The sequence below is a fragment of the Carcharodon carcharias genome, chromosome 18 (assembly GCF_017639515.1).
Source record: "Carcharodon carcharias isolate sCarCar2 chromosome 18, sCarCar2.pri, whole genome shotgun sequence".
In the NCBI taxonomy this organism is placed as follows: Eukaryota; Metazoa; Chordata; class Chondrichthyes; order Lamniformes; family Lamnidae; genus Carcharodon; species Carcharodon carcharias.
The window spans coordinates 83,820,179-83,841,996 of NC_054484.1; the positions used below are offsets into that span (position 1 = coordinate 83,820,179).

At 45.6% G+C, this 21,818-nt stretch overlaps 1 protein-coding gene across 8 annotated transcripts in view; it reads right to left on the reverse strand.

The window, feature by feature from the left end:
* The window catches only part of LOC121290772 (phosphorylase b kinase regulatory subunit alpha, liver isoform-like), a 164,364-nt gene that overhangs the window by 37,573 nt on the left and 104,973 nt on the right, over positions 1-21,818 (reverse strand). For all 8 annotated transcript variants that reach the window (XM_041211669.1, XM_041211673.1, XM_041211672.1 and 5 more), the window contains 6 exons: positions 20,818-20,974; positions 19,971-20,050; positions 12,402-12,480; positions 12,177-12,306; positions 8,566-8,667; positions 6,706-6,824 (listed from right to left, as the gene is read on the reverse strand). In XM_041211669.1, the coding sequence (XP_041067603.1) occupies positions 6,706-6,824; positions 8,566-8,667; positions 12,177-12,306; positions 12,402-12,480; positions 19,971-20,050; positions 20,818-20,974 (667 nt within the window). The remainder of the gene's footprint in view (positions 1-6,705; positions 6,825-8,565; positions 8,668-12,176; positions 12,307-12,401; positions 12,481-19,970; positions 20,051-20,817; positions 20,975-21,818) is intronic.

Below are 21,818 nucleotides of genomic sequence, written 5' to 3' on the forward strand. Positions count from 1 at the left end.
AATCTGTCTAACTCAATCTGTGGACTCGACTATTCCAACGCAATCCCGGCTGGCCTCCCACATTTTACCCTCTATAAACTTCAGGTCACCCAAAACCCCATTGCCTGTGTCTTTACTTGTACCAAGTTGCTTTCTCTATCACCCCTCTGCTCCCCGGCCCACGCTGACCCCCAGCCAAGCAACAGCTTGATTTTAAAATTCTTGCTTTTGTTTTCAAATCCCTCCATGGCCTCACCCCTCCCCGTCTCTGTAACCTTCTCCAACCCCAGAACCCTCCGAGATATCTGCACTCCTCTAATTCTGGTCTTTGGAGCACCTCCAATTTTAATTGCACCTCCATTGGTGTCCATGCCTTCAGCTGCCTGGGCCCCAAGGTCCGGAATTCCCTCCCTAAAGATCTCCACATCTTTACATTGCTTTTCCTCTGTAAGATGCTCCTTGAAAATAAACCTACCTCTTTGACTAAGTTTGTGTTCACCTGCCTAAAATCACATGTGCTTCAGCGTCCAAATTGTATCTGATAACGCACCCACGAAATGTCTTGGGTCATTTTACTATGTTAAAAGCGCTATATAAATGCAATTAGTTATTTAATCTGCAGTTTTATTTAAATGAGGCCCTGATAAGGTGGGCAGGAGCTCTGTGCTCCTGACCTTGCGGGATTCATCACCTTCTAGCTGGACTTTCCTGCGGTGTCCCCATTCAGAAATCATCAATGGAGCGCTGCTGGAGGACCCTCTCCAGATGCCAGTCAAGACACTGGAGCAGAGCCTCATCTTCAGGAGGCCAATGTCCTGCTCTGTGATGGCCCTTATGCTTAAAAAGGCAGGGGTTACATCCCACCCCTGCCTCAGTATGAGGTCTCTCACTGGGGTCAGCAGCCATCTCTTTACTGGGTCCCCCTTGACCACCAGGAGCCACCCACGACGATGGTGGTGGAGTGAGCAACTCCGGGTCCCTTCGACTGTCTAAGGATGAATGAAACGGTCAGGAAAACACGCACAAACCTGAAGGAACTGCTCACTATGGTCGCAGATAAACTTTACATCTAATGAGCGGAAGCTCTTCCTGTTGATGAATGCCCCAGCCCGAGATGCCAAAGGCTTTGACAGTGATGTGTGTACAGTCAATCACACCCTGTACCCAAGAGAGTCCTGCCATTGAAGCAAAGCTCACAGCCTGAATGGCCACATCTGTGATGAAATCTGATTCCCTTAGAAAAGAGTCAATCCTCACTTGGGATACGCAGCTATGTGCGGCCAATGGCGAGATTGCAGGTCAGCTGACAACCCCGGAAATAAAGCTAGAAGCTGGGAAGTTCAAGTCAAAGTTCAGTCAGATTGACAGCCACTGGCAGAGGGTCTCCCCGTGAGCCTTGTGGTATAAGGTGGCCTCGTGGAGTGAGCACAACTCAGGCACCATCTGTCTCTTTGAGGCCCAGTGGTCTGCTGCTCTAACATGCTCAGGAAGCTGATTCTCTCCTGGTACACCCAATTCTGTGGCTATGACCTTTAGGTCCATTTTGCACCTCAGCCAACTCCTTTTGTGTTCCTCTGCCACATGGTACTGTCTATATTGCAGTGCACACCACTCCACATCACTATTCCAGCCCAGTTCTGAATAGCTAGCCCCCATTCTGCCCATACAGCAACAATCATAGGTTCCTCAGATGCAGAAATAACCTGGCACCTAATTGTGACCATGATTAAGCACAAGTCCAATTTAGGTGTTTATGAACCTTGGTGCCTGGGTGTCTGGACAGACTCCAGACTGAAGGTCAGATCCTTTGGGTTTGGTTGTATTCCTCCCTTCTCTCTTTTGCCTCGACTTTCTCAATCTGTAGCTATCCATGGATTCCCCTGTGTCACTTCCCCATTTGAATCAGGAAGTTAAATGCCTGACTTCACTCCATGACCAGTTGCATCATCTGCCCTGATCAAGGCTCTGACACAGCATGGGGCCTGTGCCCCAATGGAAAAATTGCAGATGTGAGGAAATCGATCCCTCAGTTGGATTAATAATGAGCTTAATTGATGTCCTGCTTTTTCCCATGAGGCTATCCTACTTCCCGAGATGCCAACTCTGGAAAAATTACACAGAGGGTGGCAACATGTCAGGGAACAAGTATTCGGCACTAACTCCCCAGCCCGCCAGCCTACTAACCTGCCTCTGTGGCAGAAACCAGCTCGGAGCCTGGCTTTTATGTTCTGCCTTTTTCCTATGTGAAGTGATTGCCAGCGAGGGCGCTTGCCTTGCTATGAGTATTTTAATCATGTCACACACTGCGAGCAGAATCTTCCACTCTGAAGTCTAAGTTTAGTGGAGGGCACGGAAGTCGGAGTGATTCCCGATGCGGTGCAATCTTGCACTGTTCAGCTCATTGTTTACTGTGCAGAGCATGGAGAATCTCATGGCAGTGGTGGGCAGGACATTGCCCTCCCTGTGCCATTACCTCATGGGCTTGAAGGTCCAGACGCCACGTTTAAAGGGCACCCAGACAGCTCCCCTCCCTTCCCCCTGTCACTTCATCTCTAATAAAATAATAAACTTGTGATGTTTAGACCACAGAAATTCCCCTGGAATCTCTAAGCTAATTCCTTCACCGTCTCTGGGTCAAAATCCTGGAACTCCCTCCCTAACAGCACTGTGGGTGTACCTACACCACAAGGACTGCAGTGGTTCAAGAAGGCATCCCACCACCACCTTCTCAAGGGCAAATAGGGATGGGCAATAAATGCTGGAATCGTGGCAGGTGGGGGAAGTTAATTTGGCATGAGGCCACAAATCCGTTTCCCAAAATGTTGGCATGAACTGTTGGAATATTGGTCTCGGGATTTTAAAGGTGGGGTTAAAGGTGGGTCGAGCTTCCTGACGAACATTGTTGGAAAGCCCTATTGCATGCATTAGCATCTCATTAAAAGGCTAGAGTTAAGTTCACCTCCTGCAGGGAAATTAGAACGTTCAGTTTTATGACTGTATTTAAATGGCATGCACCTGGCGAGCTTCACCTCTTCCATGACTTTGGAGGTCAGTGGTTGCTGCTGTCACCTTCTTGAGCAGGGCTCAGGACTTCAATCGTATCAAGTGCTGGTAGCACAGTCTGCACCAAGGCTGGAAGGGTGGAGCGGGGGCTGGGCCTGGGCAACAGGATAAGTGGGGAGGGCGGGGAGGCTGTCTGGGTACCCTTTAAAATGGCACCTGGATCTTCGAGCCCATGAGGTAACGGCGAGTGGGGGGGGGGGGGGGGGGGGGGGGGGCGCAGCCTGCCCACCCTACCACGTGATTCACTGTGTGCTGCATGGATCCATAAGTAATGAGATGGACAGGGCAAGATCATCTCGCATCCCACCACTCCCGCCAGTGGAAATCACTCCCACTTCTGCACCCGCCACCAAACTTAGAGCGAAAGGGTCTCCCCATAGTGTCTGACAAACACCACTGCTGATATTGGAAGGAATTTAGAAGATGGAACATTTTCCTTTATTCTTTTATGGGATGTGGGTGCTGTTGGCATTTGCTGCCCATCCCTAATTGCCCTTGAACTGAGTGCCTTGCTAGACCATTTCAGAGGGCAGTTAAGAGTCAACTACATTGCTGTGGGTCTGGAGTCACATGTAGGCCAGACTGGGTAAGGACGGCAGATTTCCATCCCTGAAGGACATTAGTGAACCAGATGGGGTTTTACGACAATCAATGATAGTTTCATGGCCACCATTACTGAGACTAGCTTTATATTCCAGATTTATTAATTGGATTTAAATTTGACTAGCTGCCAAGGAGGGATTTGAACCCATGTCCCCAGAGCATTAAGATAAAAGCAAAGTACTGTGGATGCTGGAAATCTGTAATAAGAACAGAAAATGCTGGAAACACTCAGCAGGTCTGGCAGCATCTGCGGAGAGAGAACCAGGGGGCAGAAACTGCCACCAACTCCCCCCCACCCGCCCCCGTTAGTGGCGGCCGTCATGGCAGGTGGGGGGAGGGGGGAAACAATATGGCAGGAAGGCCAAAGATCAGTTTCACATCATCGTCAGTTATCATCATCCACTCTGCCGTCAATGGTGGGCCCATCGGAATCACCCTCGCCCCACGTTGAATTTACCTCTCCCGTTGTCCTGAATCCTGAACAATGTGATTCACAACAGCATTCGAAAGGCGTGCACCTGGTGAGCTGAATTTCGAGGGGAATGCGGAAGTGAGTGTGCACTAAGGTTGTGCAGCGCTCACAAGGATCACCCGTTCAACTTCAGGGAAGGAGTGGCACGCGTTCAGGTGAGGGCACAGGCAAGTCACTTATTCCCGGCTGGCTCACTGTATAGTGCCAGGGCAAGGGCTAACTGTGGTTGGGGCGAGTTGGGGGGCAAGGCAGCCCAGTCTGATAGTAGTGCCCAAGTACCTGTTGGGAGTGAGGTGGAAGGGAAGTGGAAGTGGAAGCATTAGTGAAACCTGTACAAAGTGACCATTCCTCTGCAGCTGAGACAGTTCAGACGCAGCCACATTGACATGCTTGGAATGGGGTTTCTACCTTATCTGCCCACTCAAGCAACGCAGAGGCCTGAAAATGCCACCAAACGCTCCTAAACTTCGCACCCCAGCAAATTAATGAGTGTTTTTGGGGGCTGCAGAACAGTTTGGATGACTAAACAAGTTGCACAGTCTCCTTGCTAAAGCTGGCCATGGAGCAGTCACTGGTGGAGGCTCTCACAGCCCCTCGCAACATACAAACATACAAAATAGGAGCAGAAGTAGGCCATTCGGCCCCTCGAGCCTGCTCCATGATTCAATATGATCTTGGCTGATCTGTGTTTTGAATTCTACATTCCCATCTAACCCCGATAACCTTTGATCCCCTTGCCTAACAAGAATCTATCTCCCGCTGCCTTAAAAATATTCAGTGACTCTACCTCCTCCGCCTTCTGAGGCATGGAATTCCAACGTCGCACAACCCTCTGAGAGAAAAAAATTCTCCTCATCTCTGTCCTAAAAGAGTGACCCCTCTTCAATCAAGTCATCCCTCAATCTTCTAAACTCCACTGGAAACAAGCCAAGTCTGTCTAACCTTTCCTCATTAGACAACCTGCTCATTCCAGGTATCAATCTAGTAAACCTCCTCTGAACTGTCTCCAATGCAATTACATCCTTCCTTAAATAAGGAGACCAATACTGCACACAGTATTTGAGGTGTGGTCTCACCACTGCCCTGTATAACTGAAGCATAACATCCTTACTTTTATGTTTAACTGTTCTCATAGTAAAGGACAGCATCCATTAGCATTCTTAATTACATCCTGTACCTGCATACTAACCTTTTATGACTCATGCGCTAGAACACCTGGATCCCTCTGCACCTCAGAATTCTGCAGTTGTTCTCCATTTAATACTCTGCTTTTTTATTCTTCCTGCCAAAGTGATCAACTTCACATTTTCCCACATTATACTCCATCTGCCAGATTTTTGCCCACTCACTCAACTTATCTACATCCATCTGCAAATTCCTTTTGTCTTCTTCACAACATACTTTCCTACCTATCTTTGTGTCATGTGCAGATTTAGCTTTCATTCCTTCGCTCCCCTCGTCTAATTCATTGATGTAAATTGTAAAACTCCAGAACAGACCCCTGTGGGACTCCACTCGTCACATCCTGCCAATCAGATAAAGACCCATTTATACATACTCTCCGCTTTCTGCCAGCCAGCCAATCTTCTATCCAGGCTAATGTGTTAACCCCCTACACTATGAGCTTTTATTTTCTGCAATAACCTTTGATGTGGCACTTTATCAAATGCTTTCTGGAAATCCAAGTACAGTACATCTACAGGCTCCTGCCTATCCACTTCACATACTTCTCCTTCAAAGAATTCTAATAAATTGGTTAAACATGATTTCCCTTTCACAAAACCATGCTGACTCCTCCCGGTTACCTTGGGCTTTTCTAAGTGCCTCAGCTATAACCTCCTTAATGATCGATTCTAACACCTTCCCCATGACAGACATCAAGCTAACTGGCCCATAGTTTCCTGTTTTCTGCCTCCCTCCCTTCTTGAGTACAGGGGTTATATTTGCTACTTTCCAATCTGATGGAACCTTTCCAGAATCAAGAGAATTTTGGAAAATTAACACCAACACATCTACTACCTCATTAGCCACCTCTTATAAGACCCTAGGATGAAGTCCATCAGGACCCGGAGACTTGTCAGCCCACAGCTCCATCAGTTTGCTCAGTATTACTTCCCTAGTGATTGTAATTTCACCAAGTTCCTCTCTCCTCTCCATGTTTTTGGAATGTTTTTATATCCTCTATAGTGAAGGCACAAGCAAAATATTTGTTCATTGCCAAGGCATCTTTGTCAAATCTCTGCTAAACATCCCACCTATCCCTGACCTTCTATTTGGCTCCACCTGCCCCACTGCCTCTTAAACAGGATAAAATCCTTCACATTTCTACTTCTCTTTAGATCTTAAGAAGAGACATATGGACTCAAAACGTTAACTCTGTTTTTCTCTCAACAGATGCTGTTGGACCTGCTGAGTTTTTCCAGCATTTTCTGTTTTTATTCCCCAGAGCATTAGCCTGGGCCTCTGGGTTACTAGTCCAATGATATTACCACTAGGTCACTATCACACGTTTGTTGTGAAACACCCTAAGCAATGATGCATTTTTGAATACTGCAGCACTTAGAAGGCTATTTCTGTCAAGACCATACCTGTTTCATTTCACTCTTTAGTTTGCTAATACCAGTTCTCTCTGTTTTTGTGACACCTGCATGGCCAATTTCGTGAATAGAAATAACTGGACTGATGGCAGTGGAATCGATTGCTTGTACTGGAAAAGAGAGCACACAATACAAATGCTTTTGTTAAGATGTGTATTTGACAATTTTATTATAACCCAAAAATAAGAAGTACCCAACAACTATAACTTGTATCTAAACACTCTATAAACACAAGAAAACATCCCAAGGCACTTCACAAATACAATATAAAATAAAATGTCACCAAACCACAGAAGGAGATATTAAGGAAAATGACCAAAAGCTTGGTCAAAGAGGCAGGTTTTAAGGAGTGTCTTACAGAGATAGGGGAGGAGTGGGGACATGGAAGTATCTGAACACTAGGTACAGAATATTAAAATTCCAGATATCACTTCCACAGATTATGGGATTACAGAAAGGGGAGATTAGTGTGTGCTACAATGTTGCTGAATCTTATCCTGTCAGAGATTTCTTCAGTTAGTCCCAGGCACTGTGGGGTTAAAGTGCAGCATTAAGTGAATTATTAAAAGTAGTGGTTTCTGAGTCACGAATAGTTAATGTACAAATAACTGTCTGGGAATTAATCCAAAGTCAAATATTGCTTATTGAAGTTGTTTCTGTCCGTAAACTCTCTTAGTCTCTGGCCTGTCAGCACAGGAGCTGATTTGAGGGGCACATTGATGATTAACCTTTAGCATCCATTATACAAATTGCATGTCAGAGAGAAGAGAAACACATACTTCCAGTCTTCCGTTTATTGTGCTAATTTGTGTCACAACTATTAGGGGCTCAGTAAACAGTAATTTTTCATCAATCTTTCAGTTGCTCCTCCAATTCTTATCTACTGATGCCAATATGTTTCACAGCTGTGTTTTCCAATAGTGCCACATTAAACACTAACACAGAGATACTTTTAGCTCTGTGTCTGTGTACTTATTTTGTTGTAATAAAGAATCCATGGATTAGCCCGGGAGGAGATAGCAGACAGACTGAATTAAAGGATAAAAGACTGTTAGCTCTGAGGCTCTCTCGATATCCCATTCACTACAATTCAAGGGCTTGATGGGCTGAATGGCCTCCTTATGTGCCTGAATGATTCTATGTCTCTACATTCAGGAGGAATGCACAGCTGCTTATTACAGCTGCATTCTGTGGTGATCATGATTGGGGTGTGTTGGGCCATTGCTAAATTCTAAAGCTATGGCCGCAAAATTTTCAATAAAGGGACAATATTTGCTTCTAAGAGCTTCTGGTGTGCATTTGGATGCAAGATAAAGCCTTCATTGGGATTGTGACTTACATAGGAAGGACAGACATTAGAAAAGGGGTTTGAGAAGGCTGTTGGTGTCCACACCCATATCCCAGTGTGAGAAACTGCCTTTAGGAATGTGTTCATGTTGTAATCCTGGCAACAATGAAGGCTGTGCTTTACTTGTAAGTGAGAGCACCAGTTACTAATTGAGGAAAGGTTAGGGCATTATTCCTAAGTATATATAAGAACCGGTTTACACCTGTGAGGGGGGGCAGGTGGGGAGAAAGGAAAAGGAAAAGTGAGTCTGTGCTTGTGTTCTGTGAATAAATCTATGTTAAGGAAAGACTGGCTCCAGGTGCCTCCTTTACTCAGTGAATTATCACCGAATGAGAGAATGAAAAAGAAATTTTAGAACTTGGACAGTATCAAAAAAATACATGATTTGTGAAAATACATTTATAGCAAATGATAATAATACAGTAACTTTTATAAATGTAATAACCTTGTTTCTGTTTAATAGTATGATTTGGTTAATGTTAGAAAACAATGTTAACACTGACCACTTTTCTCTACCCCAAATTCCTTTCCACTTAGAATATGATGCAGAAGTTTCTTCATGTCAAAAGGGCTCAGATTCATCAAATGCTCGGAAGCCTCTTCCCCTGGATGTGCAATGAGAATGTAATTTAATCAACAAAATACAAAACACTTGTTTATTCACAAAATATGTTTCAGGCTGTTACACACTTGGCTTGGGCAACATCACAAATCCTCCCTTTCTGTATTTTCACAATTGCCCTCACAGACACTGAGCAGAATTTAATGCCTTCCCCTGTGGAGACTTTGGTGGAAGGGGGGGAATTTAATTAGGTGGCAGGAGGCGGAGGCGGGGGTGGGGGAGGGTGTGGACCTCACCACCTTCATGCCCCTGCCTCGAATAAATCTGTGGAGGCAATCTTCCCACCCCATTGCTAATTGAAGCCCTTAAGTGAACAATTAATGCAAGTGAGCAAATGTCTCATCCTGCCGCCTCTGGTATTCATCCAGTGGCGAGCTGGGGACTCACCAAGCGGAAAGCCTGAAAAGCAAACTCTGTCAGGATTTCTTGTGGGCTTCCAGGTGGTGTCCCTCGTTCAAAGGCACTCGATGCCTGATTGAGGAACCCGGATCAGGAAAGGCCAGAAGCGGGGGGGTGAGATGTGTCCACTGAGAGCCATGCCCCTGCCCTTGCTGATGACCCCCCCTTTCTTGTCTCCGCCACAACCCCTAATCCCACAATCCCCCATCTGCCATCGCTCACCTGTGACTTGGATCCCTTGGCGATCCTGGGCCTTGAGTGGGTGCAATACCGGCAGCAGCCACTGCACTCCCAGTGGTACTGCCAGGCAATGTAGAACTGCTGGCTGCTGATTGGCTAGCAGCTTTTGATGGGCGGGACTTCTGCCCCCAGGGTCCTTGATCCCTGCAAATGTCTGCCACTGCCTAGTTAAGTGCCTGATTGGCAGTTAATGTGGTGGGCCTACCCAAAAAAAGGTGGAGTTCTCATTGGCTTGCCAGCTAGTGGGTGTGACCCTATTACCTAAATTAAATTCTGTCCAACATTTGCAGTCACAGGGTTAATTTCCAGTGTGCATTCATCCCATGATCGAAAACCACCTCTGTGCTGTCCGATGGCCTATTCATGGATGAGGCAAATCTTCCCCAACTCAATGGAATCCATTCTAAGCACAAATTTCTTCCACTGAATCCATCCCTTTACTGACTCTGATGAATCTAGGCCCAACATATCTTGCTGCTCTTTTCGACTCAAAGCTAAGCTCCAAACGCCACAATTTATTCATCCATCAAGACAGCTCACTTTCAGATCAGGTTAGTTTTAATCTCTGTCAGTACCTAAGTCCGAACTCCTCACAAATCTTTACCCTCACTTCTATTCCCTGTGGACTCAACGTAGTAGATATGGATCTTCACCATCTGAGCAGTATTCTAGCAGATCACATCCCCCAACCATTACAGAACCTGCCTGATTATCAATGAAAATATAATCAATGCAATGGAAAGCAGATGGATTCTCCAGCCAATCTGCTTCAACAGGTAGGGCAGTAAACCCAAAAAATTAGCCCAATTCTCCAAATTTTTTAAAAGCAAGAAAAAAAATTCCCTGTTATTTACTAAGAGAGTGAAACTACAAGATTCCACACTTTAAAACAGAAGGATTTTTATCATAGAAGAGCCAACAAAGCAAACACTAAATAGTATCTAACCTATACTCTAACATCTAGAATTAACATGAGTTAAACATGAATTAACAGGCAAATTGTGATGGAATATAAAATATAAATTGTACATTAAATGGCAGATACAACCAAGACACATCTTATGAATTGTCTCAACAATCCACTTAGATTTTAGTGATCACAATGAGTAACAAAGTCCTTCAAATGCTGTCTTTTTCATGAGGAATTTCAGCTCCTCTTCTTGGGCTTATTCTGATCCCCAGCCAACAGCAGCACACAACTAACTCGAGTTTACTGACTTCACCACAAACAGCACACGTCTGCAAACCTGCTCAACTCTGTCTGGATAGTATAGATCCACCAATATTATCTTCTCAATTCCTGGATCTGGACTCTGTTACCTTCATTTGCTTGTACTGCGCCACTGGAACTAACCCTAATCCTAAATTTGACACTAACTTAACAACTGCTACTGCTCAGCTTGGACTGACTGATCTATCTCCTTTTATATCTTTCAACCAGGTTCGGTTATCAGAAACAAAAACAAAAATACCTGGAAAAACTTAGCAGGTCTGGCAGTTAACGTTTTGAGTCCAAATGACCCTTCAATATTGTTCTGTTGAACAGAACCGTTCTGTTGAAGAGTCATGAGGACTCGAAACGTCAGCTGTGCTCTTCTCCACCGATGCTGCCAGACCTGCTGAGTTTTTCCAGGTATTTCTGTTTTTGTTTTTTGGATTTCCAGCATCCACAGTTTTTTGCTTTTATCTCCTGAATATGTTTACTTGTTCTGTTTCCCTTTCTGTTTCCATTTTCAGTTGTTTCTCTTTTAGGTAGAGTCTGTCTCAAAAAATACAAATTAAATTTAAAAACACTGACTCCCTCATATCCTCAGTTTCAAATCCCATCCCCACTTTACTGCAACCTGCTTCTACCTTACCATTCTTACCCTCTAACCTTCTGAAAATACTGTCCATAACTTAACTCACCATTGCTGGCAAAGTCTTCTATTGCATTGGTCCTGCTTTCTAGAGTCCCCTCTGCCTCTCCTCTCCTCTTGCTACCTTTAAAGTCTTGCTCAGAATTCAGCTTTTTGGCCGTGCATCTTAACTCTCCTACCAGGATTACATATCTGTTCCTTCTTCTTTTACATAAGAACAGCAGCCTCACCAACCAACAGAGCACTTTGGAACATTTTCAACATTAAATGTATTCTATATAAAGGCAACTTTTCATTGGTCAACCCAAGAGGTGTTACAGGCTTGACCATACTTCAAAGCAATATTTTTAAAAAATTGTTAACTATGCATTCAGATTTCAGCAACTGTATCTTTAATTGGTCTTCCTATTATAGCCCTGAGCTTTGCCACCAACCTTATATATTCAAAAAGGAGAGAACCACAGAACAAAGCAAACTAGACCCAGATTGTAATAGTATCTATTATTGGAAAAGGAAGCCTGTACAAAAATATCTATTCAACATTAAGCGATTAATCCTGACACATACTTTGAAGTAAGACAATATAAACCCCCCCACACAGAAATTGTTTCATATACTTTCTTTACACACATGTTTCAATGTTTGAACGGGACTATTACAAAATAGGAGACTAGCAAGGAATAAATTCACTGGTAAGCTCAAAGTACCTCTACAACTCTAGTTGTAGTAACGTATGTTTCCTGATAACTAGCACTCTGTAGGATTCAACCACAGAACGGAATTTTTCACACTCCCAGGGATTAAACTGACAAACTCCATGTGACTGATCACAAAAAAAGGACAAAGTACTGCAGAGGCCATGGGATCACTTCCCAGAAAAGTGAAAGCTCTCAGGAGAAATAGGGATAAATTGTTTCATAAAAAGTCAGCAGAAACAGCTGTAAAGATGCATTCCCAACCCATGCCATTTACCAAATAGCTTATGCTTTCATACCTGAACAACTGAGGCTATAAGCAAGCTCTGTGGCCATCACCTGAATGATCAGTCCAATTCTCAGCCTGAGCATTTCTGCAAAGAGACAAGGCTCTGTCCTGATGTACATCGCAAGGTAAACCATGATCTCCTGATATCAACACAGAAAGTTAAGAAACACAAGGTAAATACAGCAGTGCAATAACTAACATCCCCCAATCATAAATACACCCTCTGAGATTGTACCTGGGTAAGAACTGCTAAGCTAATGTCTTGTCCACTTGCTTCATAAATAAGCTGTGCTAGTTCATTGGGTGGCAGAGGTCTAGAAAATAAACAGAATCTGTAAGGATCATATGGGCTTTCAAAACAACCTTTGTATGCATATGGAACAACTTGGAATGCATTTGAAAATGTCATGTTTTGCTATTTGTACAAGCCCATCACTAAATATTTGTAGAAAAATATCTAGAGACCAAAATGATAATGACTAATCAGAATGGATTTCAAAGGGGAAAATCTTACTTGACCAAATCCATTGAATTGTTTGTGGAGGAAACAGGGAGCGTAGACAAGGGTAATTCAATAGATGTAATTTATCTAGATTTCCAAAAGGCCTCAAATGAGATATCATGTTAATATAATATATATAATAAATAAGTTCAGAGAATAAGGAATTAGGGGCCTGGAGCAGAACGGATAGCTAGCTGGCTGAAAGACAGAAAGCAGAGGGTACAAGCTAAAGTGAAAACAAAAATGCTGTGGATGCGGTAAATCTGAAATAAAGACAGAAAATGCGAGACATACTCAGCAGGTCATACAGCATCTAAGGAGAGAGAAACAGAGTTAACGTTTCAGGTCAACCTTACACCAGAGCTCAACAGAGGTAAAGGGTAGATATTCAGACTGGCTGAAAGTGGGAAGTGGTGTTTCATAAGGTTCAGTGCTGGGATCACTGCTTTTCACAATTTACATTAAAAATTTGGACTTTGGAATCAAACACAATTTCTAAATTTGCAGATGCTATCAAATTGGCAGGAGGTTGTGGTGGAGTTGTTGGGGGTGATGAAGTAGACAACTCAAAGGAGGACTACAACAAATTACAAGCAGATATTAATACAGTTGAAGAATAGTAATATAATTGGTAAGTGAATGTTATCATAAGTATGAGGTATTGTATTTTGGTAAGAAAGCTAAAGAGGTCAGATATTACTTGGAAAATAAGGGCAGAATTGTGCCCTTGTTGGGTGGGCTCAGTGGGGGCGGTTGGGAAGCCGACCACCGCCTGCGATTGGGGCCAGACCACGATTTCATGCTGGCAGGACAATTAAAGCCCGCTCAGCCTGAAACACGTGCTGCAGCGCTCAGCGCAGCCTGTGTAGGGGGGGTGGGGAGGACAGCGAGCACAAACTTCATGCATGCGCGTGGGTGCAAGCTGGAAAAGCTCCCTGAGGCATAGAGCTGCCTCAGGGAGATGAGCAGCTTTGAAAATAAAAAAAAGATTTTTAAAATGTTAACAAACATGTCCCCTCACGTCTTCACCACAAAGAGCACACGTCTGCAAAGCTTGCTCAACTCGGTCTGGGTGGTGTAGATCCACCAATGTTATCTTCTCAGTTCCTGGGTCTGGAATCTGTCACATGAGCAGGGACATATTAGAAATTAGGGTGAATTTTTTTTAGTGAGGGGTCGAAACCTCATCCCACCTGTGGATGGGATTTCGCTAAAAATGCAAAGGCCGCTTGGCCTTTTCTTCTGCCCAACTGAAAGGTTGGGCGGGCAGTGGAAAATTTAAATCAATTGTGTTGTTAATGGCCTTGATAGGCCTTTTAATTGTCGGTGGGTGCACTGCCATCTCTCGCATGTGCCTGCTGACCAAAATATTGCGCTCAGTGAAAAATCCTGGCCTAAGAATCTAAATGAGGTAGAAGAGCAAAGGGTCTGGGTGTAAAACATACACAAATCGCTAAAAGGTGCAACACAGATCAATAAGACCATTAAAAAGCAAAGCCAGCACTAGGGTTTATTTCTAGAGTGGTAGAGTTGAAAAGTAAATCAATTATGCTAAACTTGTATCAAACATTGGTTAGATCACAGCTAGAGTACATTGTACAACTCTGGTCAAGTAACATTCGCGCCCCACAGTGTCAGGCAAAACCATCCCTGACAAGAAAGAATCCTACCATCGCCCCTCGTCATTCAATGGCATTACCATCGTTGAGTCCCCCATTACCAACGTCCTGGGGTTACCATTGACCAGAAACTGAAGTGGACTAGCCATATAAATACTGTGGCTAGCGCAGGTTGGAGGATGGGAATTCTGCATTGTGTAATTCGCCAACCCCCACTTCCAAGTCCACTCCTGGGGTTCGGGTGGGGGTGGGGGGTCATTAAATTCCACCCAAAGTTATGAAAGGTTTTGATAAAGTGGATACAGAGAGAACGTTTTCCTCTTGTGGGGAAGAGCATAACTAGAGGCCATCAATATAAGATAGTCACCGAGAAATCCAGTAGGGAATTTAGAAAAAACTTCTTTATACAGAGAATGTTGAGAATGTGGAACTTACTACCACAGGGAGCGGTTGAAGAGAATAGTATAGAAGCATTTAAGGGGTAACTAGACAAACATATGTGGGAGAAGGGAATAGAGGGTTACAATGATAGATTTAGATTAGGAAAGATGGGAGGAGGCTCATGTGGAGCATAAACACCGGCATGGGCTGACTGGCTAGAATGGACCGTATATCCTATGTAATCTTATGTAAACATCAATTGTCGCTCATGTGTTTTCCAATTTTTTACTCCATTTTTTTTTAAACTCATGTAGTCCTCTCTCATTCAGGTTGCTTGCCAATACGTAAGCAAACACAACCAGCTTCAGCATAAAACTCTTCCATGAACAGTAATGTGTTAAATATTCTAATGTTGGTTGAGGGATAAATGTTCAAAGAGTCTGAGCGCTAACTGTCAATGACGCCAGAGCTGGCCAAGGGGGTGAGCCCTGGCTGCTTGGGCTGAGTGCCTTGTGGCTTGAGGACCACAACTTGGCTATGCCCTGTGAGGTGTTCCTCAGCTGGGGTTGGCCAGGCTGCATGGCTCTGCAGGTACAGAGTGGACTAATCAATGCTCCTCAGTCCATTCAGAAGAAGATGACCCATAAAGAGGCCCCCCAAAGCTCCTAGTCCTATCCAGATTCGAGCAGGACACTTTGGAGCTGGAGAGGTGCCACGCACCCCAGTCAACCAGCCATGGAGAGTCTGGGATGTCAGGCAAAGGTCAGAGTGCAGTGCCCAGAGGTGAGAGTTTCAGAGCTGCAAACATTCTTGTGCAGTCTCATTATTGATGTGAGCCTCGAACCTGGAGTCCCTGTTGATCATTGGAAGATGTGGGCACCATGATGCAGATCTCCATTATCTGACCAGGGAACCTGGCATGCACAGTGACAGTGTGATGACTTTAACTAATAACATGCTGTTGTTCTTTCTATGATTCACCATCATGCATTCAATCGCAGGACCCTGAAGAGCCACCCTTGACGCCAGAGGACCGCTGGGCTTCAGCTGCACCTGTGTCATACCCGCTCTCTGAACCAGGCACCAGGGCAGATACCAGCACCTCGGTGGGTGTTAGATCTTCGGCTAGAATGTCGGTGCGCAGCGGTGAGGGCACTTCACACTTGCTTGAGGTGCAGGCGGAGGCAGAGAGTGCCCAGGGCACCGGCAGTCGGAGGGCTGCTGGGGACCAGGACAATGCTGAGTTGAAGGCAGATGGAGTCGTCCATTGGGCGGCAGATGTTGGATGTCCAGCAGGATGTGCAGGAGGATCTGGCAGAAATCCATGAGGGTATGCGTGCCATGGTCTCCGTTATGGAGGAGTCCATGCGGAGTGTGAGCACTGTGTTGACCCCCATGGCCAAGCGCACTGCCTCCTCCATTGAGAGAGTGGTGATTCTAATGGAGAGGCAGCTCCAGGAATGGAATCAGGGCTGCCTGGGGTTGTGCTCGGACCTGCAAGCCCTCACACAGGCACTGATCTCAACTGGCCAGTGTCTGTGTGGGAGATGGATGAGGCACCCATTATCCCAGCTAGGTGCCCGTCCATCAATGGTGAACAGGGAGGCCCAGAGCAACCTCACATTGGCGCACGAGTTGCCTGTCCTCTCTGCGGCTCCTCTCAGGGCACTCTGCACGATGGCAGCAGCTCCCCCGCCTCTCTACCAGTGACCGTGTCATCTGATGAAGCTGTGGCGACTGGTGAGATGCCAGCCGTGGTACTGGCTGCTCCCTCCCAGGCGGGGCCAACATAGGCTCCACTGGCCAGAGGACAATCGCCAAGGTCATCAAGGCCAACAGGACAGCAGTCAGCAGGCTGCCTCCAATACTGCTGCCAGTGACGGGCGGAGGGGGAGTTTGTAGGGGGGCAACAAGATGTAGCAGCCGCAAACTGACGTTTAAGGCACCATGAGCACAAAAGAGACTGGTCACAGGTGATCTTCTGTTGTGTAATGTTTTGTTTATGTTTACTGGTCTGGGAATGAAGATCAGAGGAGGTGATGTTAATTTGTTTGGATTGTCAAAATGAGATAAATTGTGTTTTTGTTGTAACAGCCTGAGTATGCTTCACCTTTTTTATTTTTTTGGTGCAGGGTACCCCAGTATGTAATGCTGGACGTGAGTGGCTGTAAACTTTATTGCACAGGCACTGAGTGGACTTTGTGTTCAAATGAAAGGGTCATTTCAGACACCCAGGATGGAGGACAAAGCCCAGGCATGAGGTGGAAGCAGATCTTTGGCAGCTTAGCTGAAGGAGCATTGGACCAAGGCGTTCCTGGTGTCCCTGCCTCTCTGGAAGATACAGAGGACTGCCTCCACACCCTCAGCATTCTCCTCACCGTACTCCTCTTCTGACTCACTACTGGCCTCATCCTCTGTGGCCTGTGGAGCTGCCTCAAGATCCTCTTCCTCCAGCGAGTCCCCCCTTCCCAGTGCCAGATTGTGAAGAGCGCAGTATGAAACCACCATCAGTGACACCCGCTCTGGGGGGTATTGTAGTGCACCCCCTGAATAGTCCAGGCATCAGAAGCGCATCTTGAGAAGACCTATGGTGCTCTCTATCACCGTCCTTGTGGAAGAATGACACCTATTATAATGTTTCTCTGTCTCTGTTCTTGGGTGGTGGAGAGGTGTCATAAGACACCTTTTCAACAGATAGCCCTTGTCAACCAGCAGCCATCCATCCAGGCGGGCTGGAGCACTGAAGAGCCTTGGCACCTTGGAGTGTCTCAGGATATAAGTGTCATAGGAGCTGCCTGGGTACCTTGCACAGACTTGCAGAATCTGCATCCTGTGGTCACACACTATCTGCACATTCATGGAGTGGAAGCCCTTCCTGTTGACGAAGGCACCCAGCTGACCCGCCGGTGCCTTGATGGTCACATGTGCAGTCGATGGCATCCTGGACGCAGGGGAAGCCAGCAATCACTGCAAAGCCTCTGGCTCACTCAGCCTGGCTGGCCTCATCCATACAGAAATGAATAAAAGTCAATACCCACTTGAACAGAGCTTCTGTCACCAGCTTGATGCAGCTGTGGACAGCTGATTGGGAGACTCCACACAGATCACCCACTGAGCCCTGGAAAGAGCCGGAGGTATAGAAGTTGAGGGCCACTGTGACCTTCAGAGCCACTGACATGGGGTGTCCACCGACAGTCAGAGCTGATCTCAGGCCCAATCATCTGACAAATGGAGGTCATAGTTTCCCTGGAGAGGTGGAGCCTCCTTCAGAATTACATCTCGGACATATTGAGGTAGCTGCATCGCCGCCTGTAAATCCCGGCAGCAGGATAGTGGCATCTTCTTTGGCCCCTTCCATCTTGGGCTTCCTGCTGTCCCTACGCCCCTTGTGCCTGCGCCTCTCCTCCCACAGGGACACCTGGCCTCCGCTCCCTTCTGCACCTCTCTCCTTCCTCAGTTGAGGTGCCACCAGCGGAGACGACAATCCCCATTACCAGGGTAAGGGAAAGCTGATACCGGGAAGGGTCACATGGTCAAAATCCTCAGGGGCTTTAGAGACACCAATGACCTCTGAAATGAAGCCTGAAAATGCTACGAATGAAGGTCAGAACAGAGATGAAGCTGCCAAGTTCAAATAAGCAGCCAGCAGCAAACTACCTCCCAAACTCCTCAATATTCACATTGACAATGCTGCTGACCCTTATTATCCCGACCGTGGATGAGGATTTGCAAAATGTGGGCTGCCTGTTTTGCCCGTGGGACGAGTGTAAAATCGGGATTGATTTGGGCTTTCAATGGCCTTAAGTGGCCTTTTAATTCATGGTGGATACGGCTCCGATACCCACACGTGCCCACCGACCTGGAGATTGTGCGCGTGTGGGACGATGTCAGGTCGCTCGGCCGATGTCTTCTCGCGCTATTTTACGCCCGATGGTCACATGTGCAGTCGACGGCCGATCAGGTCAGTCGCGAGCACCCGTCCGCGAGGTGTAACATTCTGCCCTATGATTTTAACATGCTGTCAAAAACTCAGTTACACCTCCATCAACAGGATAAAGTATTGTAAGGTGTTTTTTTTCCTGGCAGTCTAATTGTGTAAAAGGGCAGGTTTTTGTCAGTTCAATAATTTCCCATTGATTGTAATCTCGGGGGGGGTCTTCAACAGCTTACCCTGTGGGGAGGCTTAGACTCACAGACAGGAATCTCTGGATTTCCCTCTTTAACCATGGGTGTGTGCACTCCAGAAGCTGTTGTCAGTTTCAGAGGAGTAACAGCTGCAAATGCTGACAGCAAAATGCAAGCCAATGTGTTTCTGTACTATCCTAGGCCATGCCTTTAAATTGTCTGGAGTGGGTTTGAACGCACGACCCTCTCATTCAGAAGGGCCCAAGGCAGAAACCCTGTCTCAGTAGGAAGACTGGTGATTACTCGCAACTATGGTCCTTCTAAGGGGATAAGCAAACCAAGTGTCTGTGGGATCAGGATGGATCCAAAAGGTGACACACATTTCATTGTTCAAACTCGATTCCATTCATATTAGTGGAACCAGCGACAATTTTTACCAAACAGCCTTAGCTATTAACCAAGTGTTATTAAAAATACACACTATAGACACACATACAAGACTATGAGGAGATAAAGTAAGATATATTATACCAGATGTGGGATACAGTAATACTTCAAAAATGTCTGGTACTTAAAAAATTCTTGAAAACTTTAAGCACATCAACAATGTAAATTTGAAGAGGATATTGCTAAGTTGTAACTAGCCTCCCTCGATGTGAATGTTTGGATGGGCTAGTTCCACATGATCATTACCTTAAACATGTTGAGGAAATAGCTGCTGGTTGTTAGGGGCCTGAGTATGGGCAAATTCAAAACCAGTAGCAAGTGGGCCTTGGCCACAGTAAGTAGTTACTCTATATGTAACTATGAATAATCCCGTTGTCTTGGTAATAAGTAATAAATGGGCTTTATTTATTATATTGCAGAATGATCTTAAATTCATAGAATGATACACCATTGAACAAGGCCACTTAGCCCACTGTGCCTGTGCTACTATCCAATTAGTCCCACTCCCCCACTCATGGCCCTGTCAACTTTTCCTTTAAGTATTTATCCAATTATCTTTTGAACTCTTATTACTCAATCTGCTTCCACCTCCCTTTCAAGCAGTACAGCCCAGATCACAACTCTGGGTAAAAATATTTCTCCACATGTCCGCTCTGGTATTTTCACCAATCTGTTTCCTCTGGGTACCGACCTTCCTGCAAAACCCCTCAAATAAGTTTCAAATACTCACGTTATGATGGTTTGCTCACGTGGCTCTGGGGGAAGACCAACAGTCAGTTGCTTCTGATGTGACAGCAGGGATGTACAAGCCTACACATCAAATAGATAGCACAGTCAGGCAGCTCTAATCGATGGGAAAATGTGTCAATATTGAAAGCCCAGGAATTAGCCCAATTCAAAATAATTTTCGGCACTTACAAGACAATCCTTATAAGGCCATAAATAGGAGGAGTAGGTCATTCAGCCCATCGAGCCTTTCTTCCATTCAGCACGATCATGGGGCTGATCTGATTGCGGCCTTAACTCCACTTTCCTGCCTGTCCCCCCAATAATCCTTGACTCCCTTGCAATTAAAAATCTGTCTAACTCTGTCTTGAATATATTTAATGACCCAGCCTCCGCTGCTCTCTGGGGAAGAAAATTCTACGGACCAACAACCATCTGGGAAAAAAGATTCCTCCTCATCTCTGTCCTAATTGGAAGACCACTTAAATTTAAACTGTGACCCCCTAGTTCTAGATTCCCCCCATGAGGGGAAACATCCTCTTAGCATCCAATCCGTCAAACCCCCTCAAAATCTTATGTTTCAAGAAGATCACCTTTCATTCTTCTAAACTCCAATGAGTATAAACTACTCAGCTATTAACTCAGTTATTCTTACTTAACAATATCTCACAAATCATATTGTTCAATGGAGAGTGCATGATCTATGACAGGCGCTTCATTCTACCTGTTTGGACAGCTCTCAGCCCTGAGAGATTTAAATATGTCACGTTAACCACTCTAACACCCCAGCTCAAAGATCAGTGTTCTACACTGTGACTCACAGCAGCATGCTCAGGTTGGTTCGCACATACCTCAGCAAGAATCTCAATCCTTTTTCTCAGCATGCCTGAAATGTAGCGGATTAATCCCCAGTCGCGGTTCTGGCCAGCCTTACTGTACAATTCGGTCATCAGGCTTTGAACTGTTGCACAATTCTGCCCCCCAACATTCGTGTTCCAGTCAGGGCCCCTGGGTCAGAAAGAGATGGAGGAGGAAGCATCCTTTAGTGCAAACCATAAACACTCACTCCAACACCAAGCTCTTTTCATAGGTTTGATAACAAAACACCACTGCAACATTAGTGTTCCCTTCTGTTGCTAAGCCTAAAACCAAACAGGGCATGGCAAAGGTACAGCAGGAATTTTGGCTCGGGGGCAGGAGGACGCTGTCATAGAGGATCTATGACAATATAGCTATCAATGGTGAGGGGAGGGGGGCAGCCAGCGTAAGAGAAGCCTGAGGCTTCCACTTGAGGCCCAGAGTGAGCATTGTTGTAGATTCAGGCACTGACAGCAATGTCATCGACAGAGCACTGTGGGAAGAACTGAAGACAAAGAGAATCAAGTGGACATCTTGAAAATGTGTCAAAAAGCTCTATCCTTACACAACAAAAACCCCACTTCAAACTTTCGGATGCTTCACTGCAGGTGTGAGAGCTGGGGATCGGAAAGCAGAGGCAGAATCTGTCGTGATTGAGGAGGATAGTGAGCCTCTCCTGAGCAGAGAAAGTCTTGGGGCTGCTACACATCGGATTGAAAGTGAATTCGGTGACATCCTATGCAAAGTTTAGAGAGGAGCTTGGACCACTGTTTGAGGAATTGGGAAGTTACACAACTGCCAAGTGAGATTAACCATTGAGAAGAGTGGGAAGCCTGTCACTCAGCCTGAATGCAGAACACCTTTTGGTCTGAGAGGGAAGATTGAGGCAAAGATCAAGGAACTGATTGACCAAGACATCCTGGAGCCAGGTGAAGGACCAGCATCGTTGGTGAGCCCTGTTGTGGTCGTGCCAAAGCCAAATGGAGACATCAGA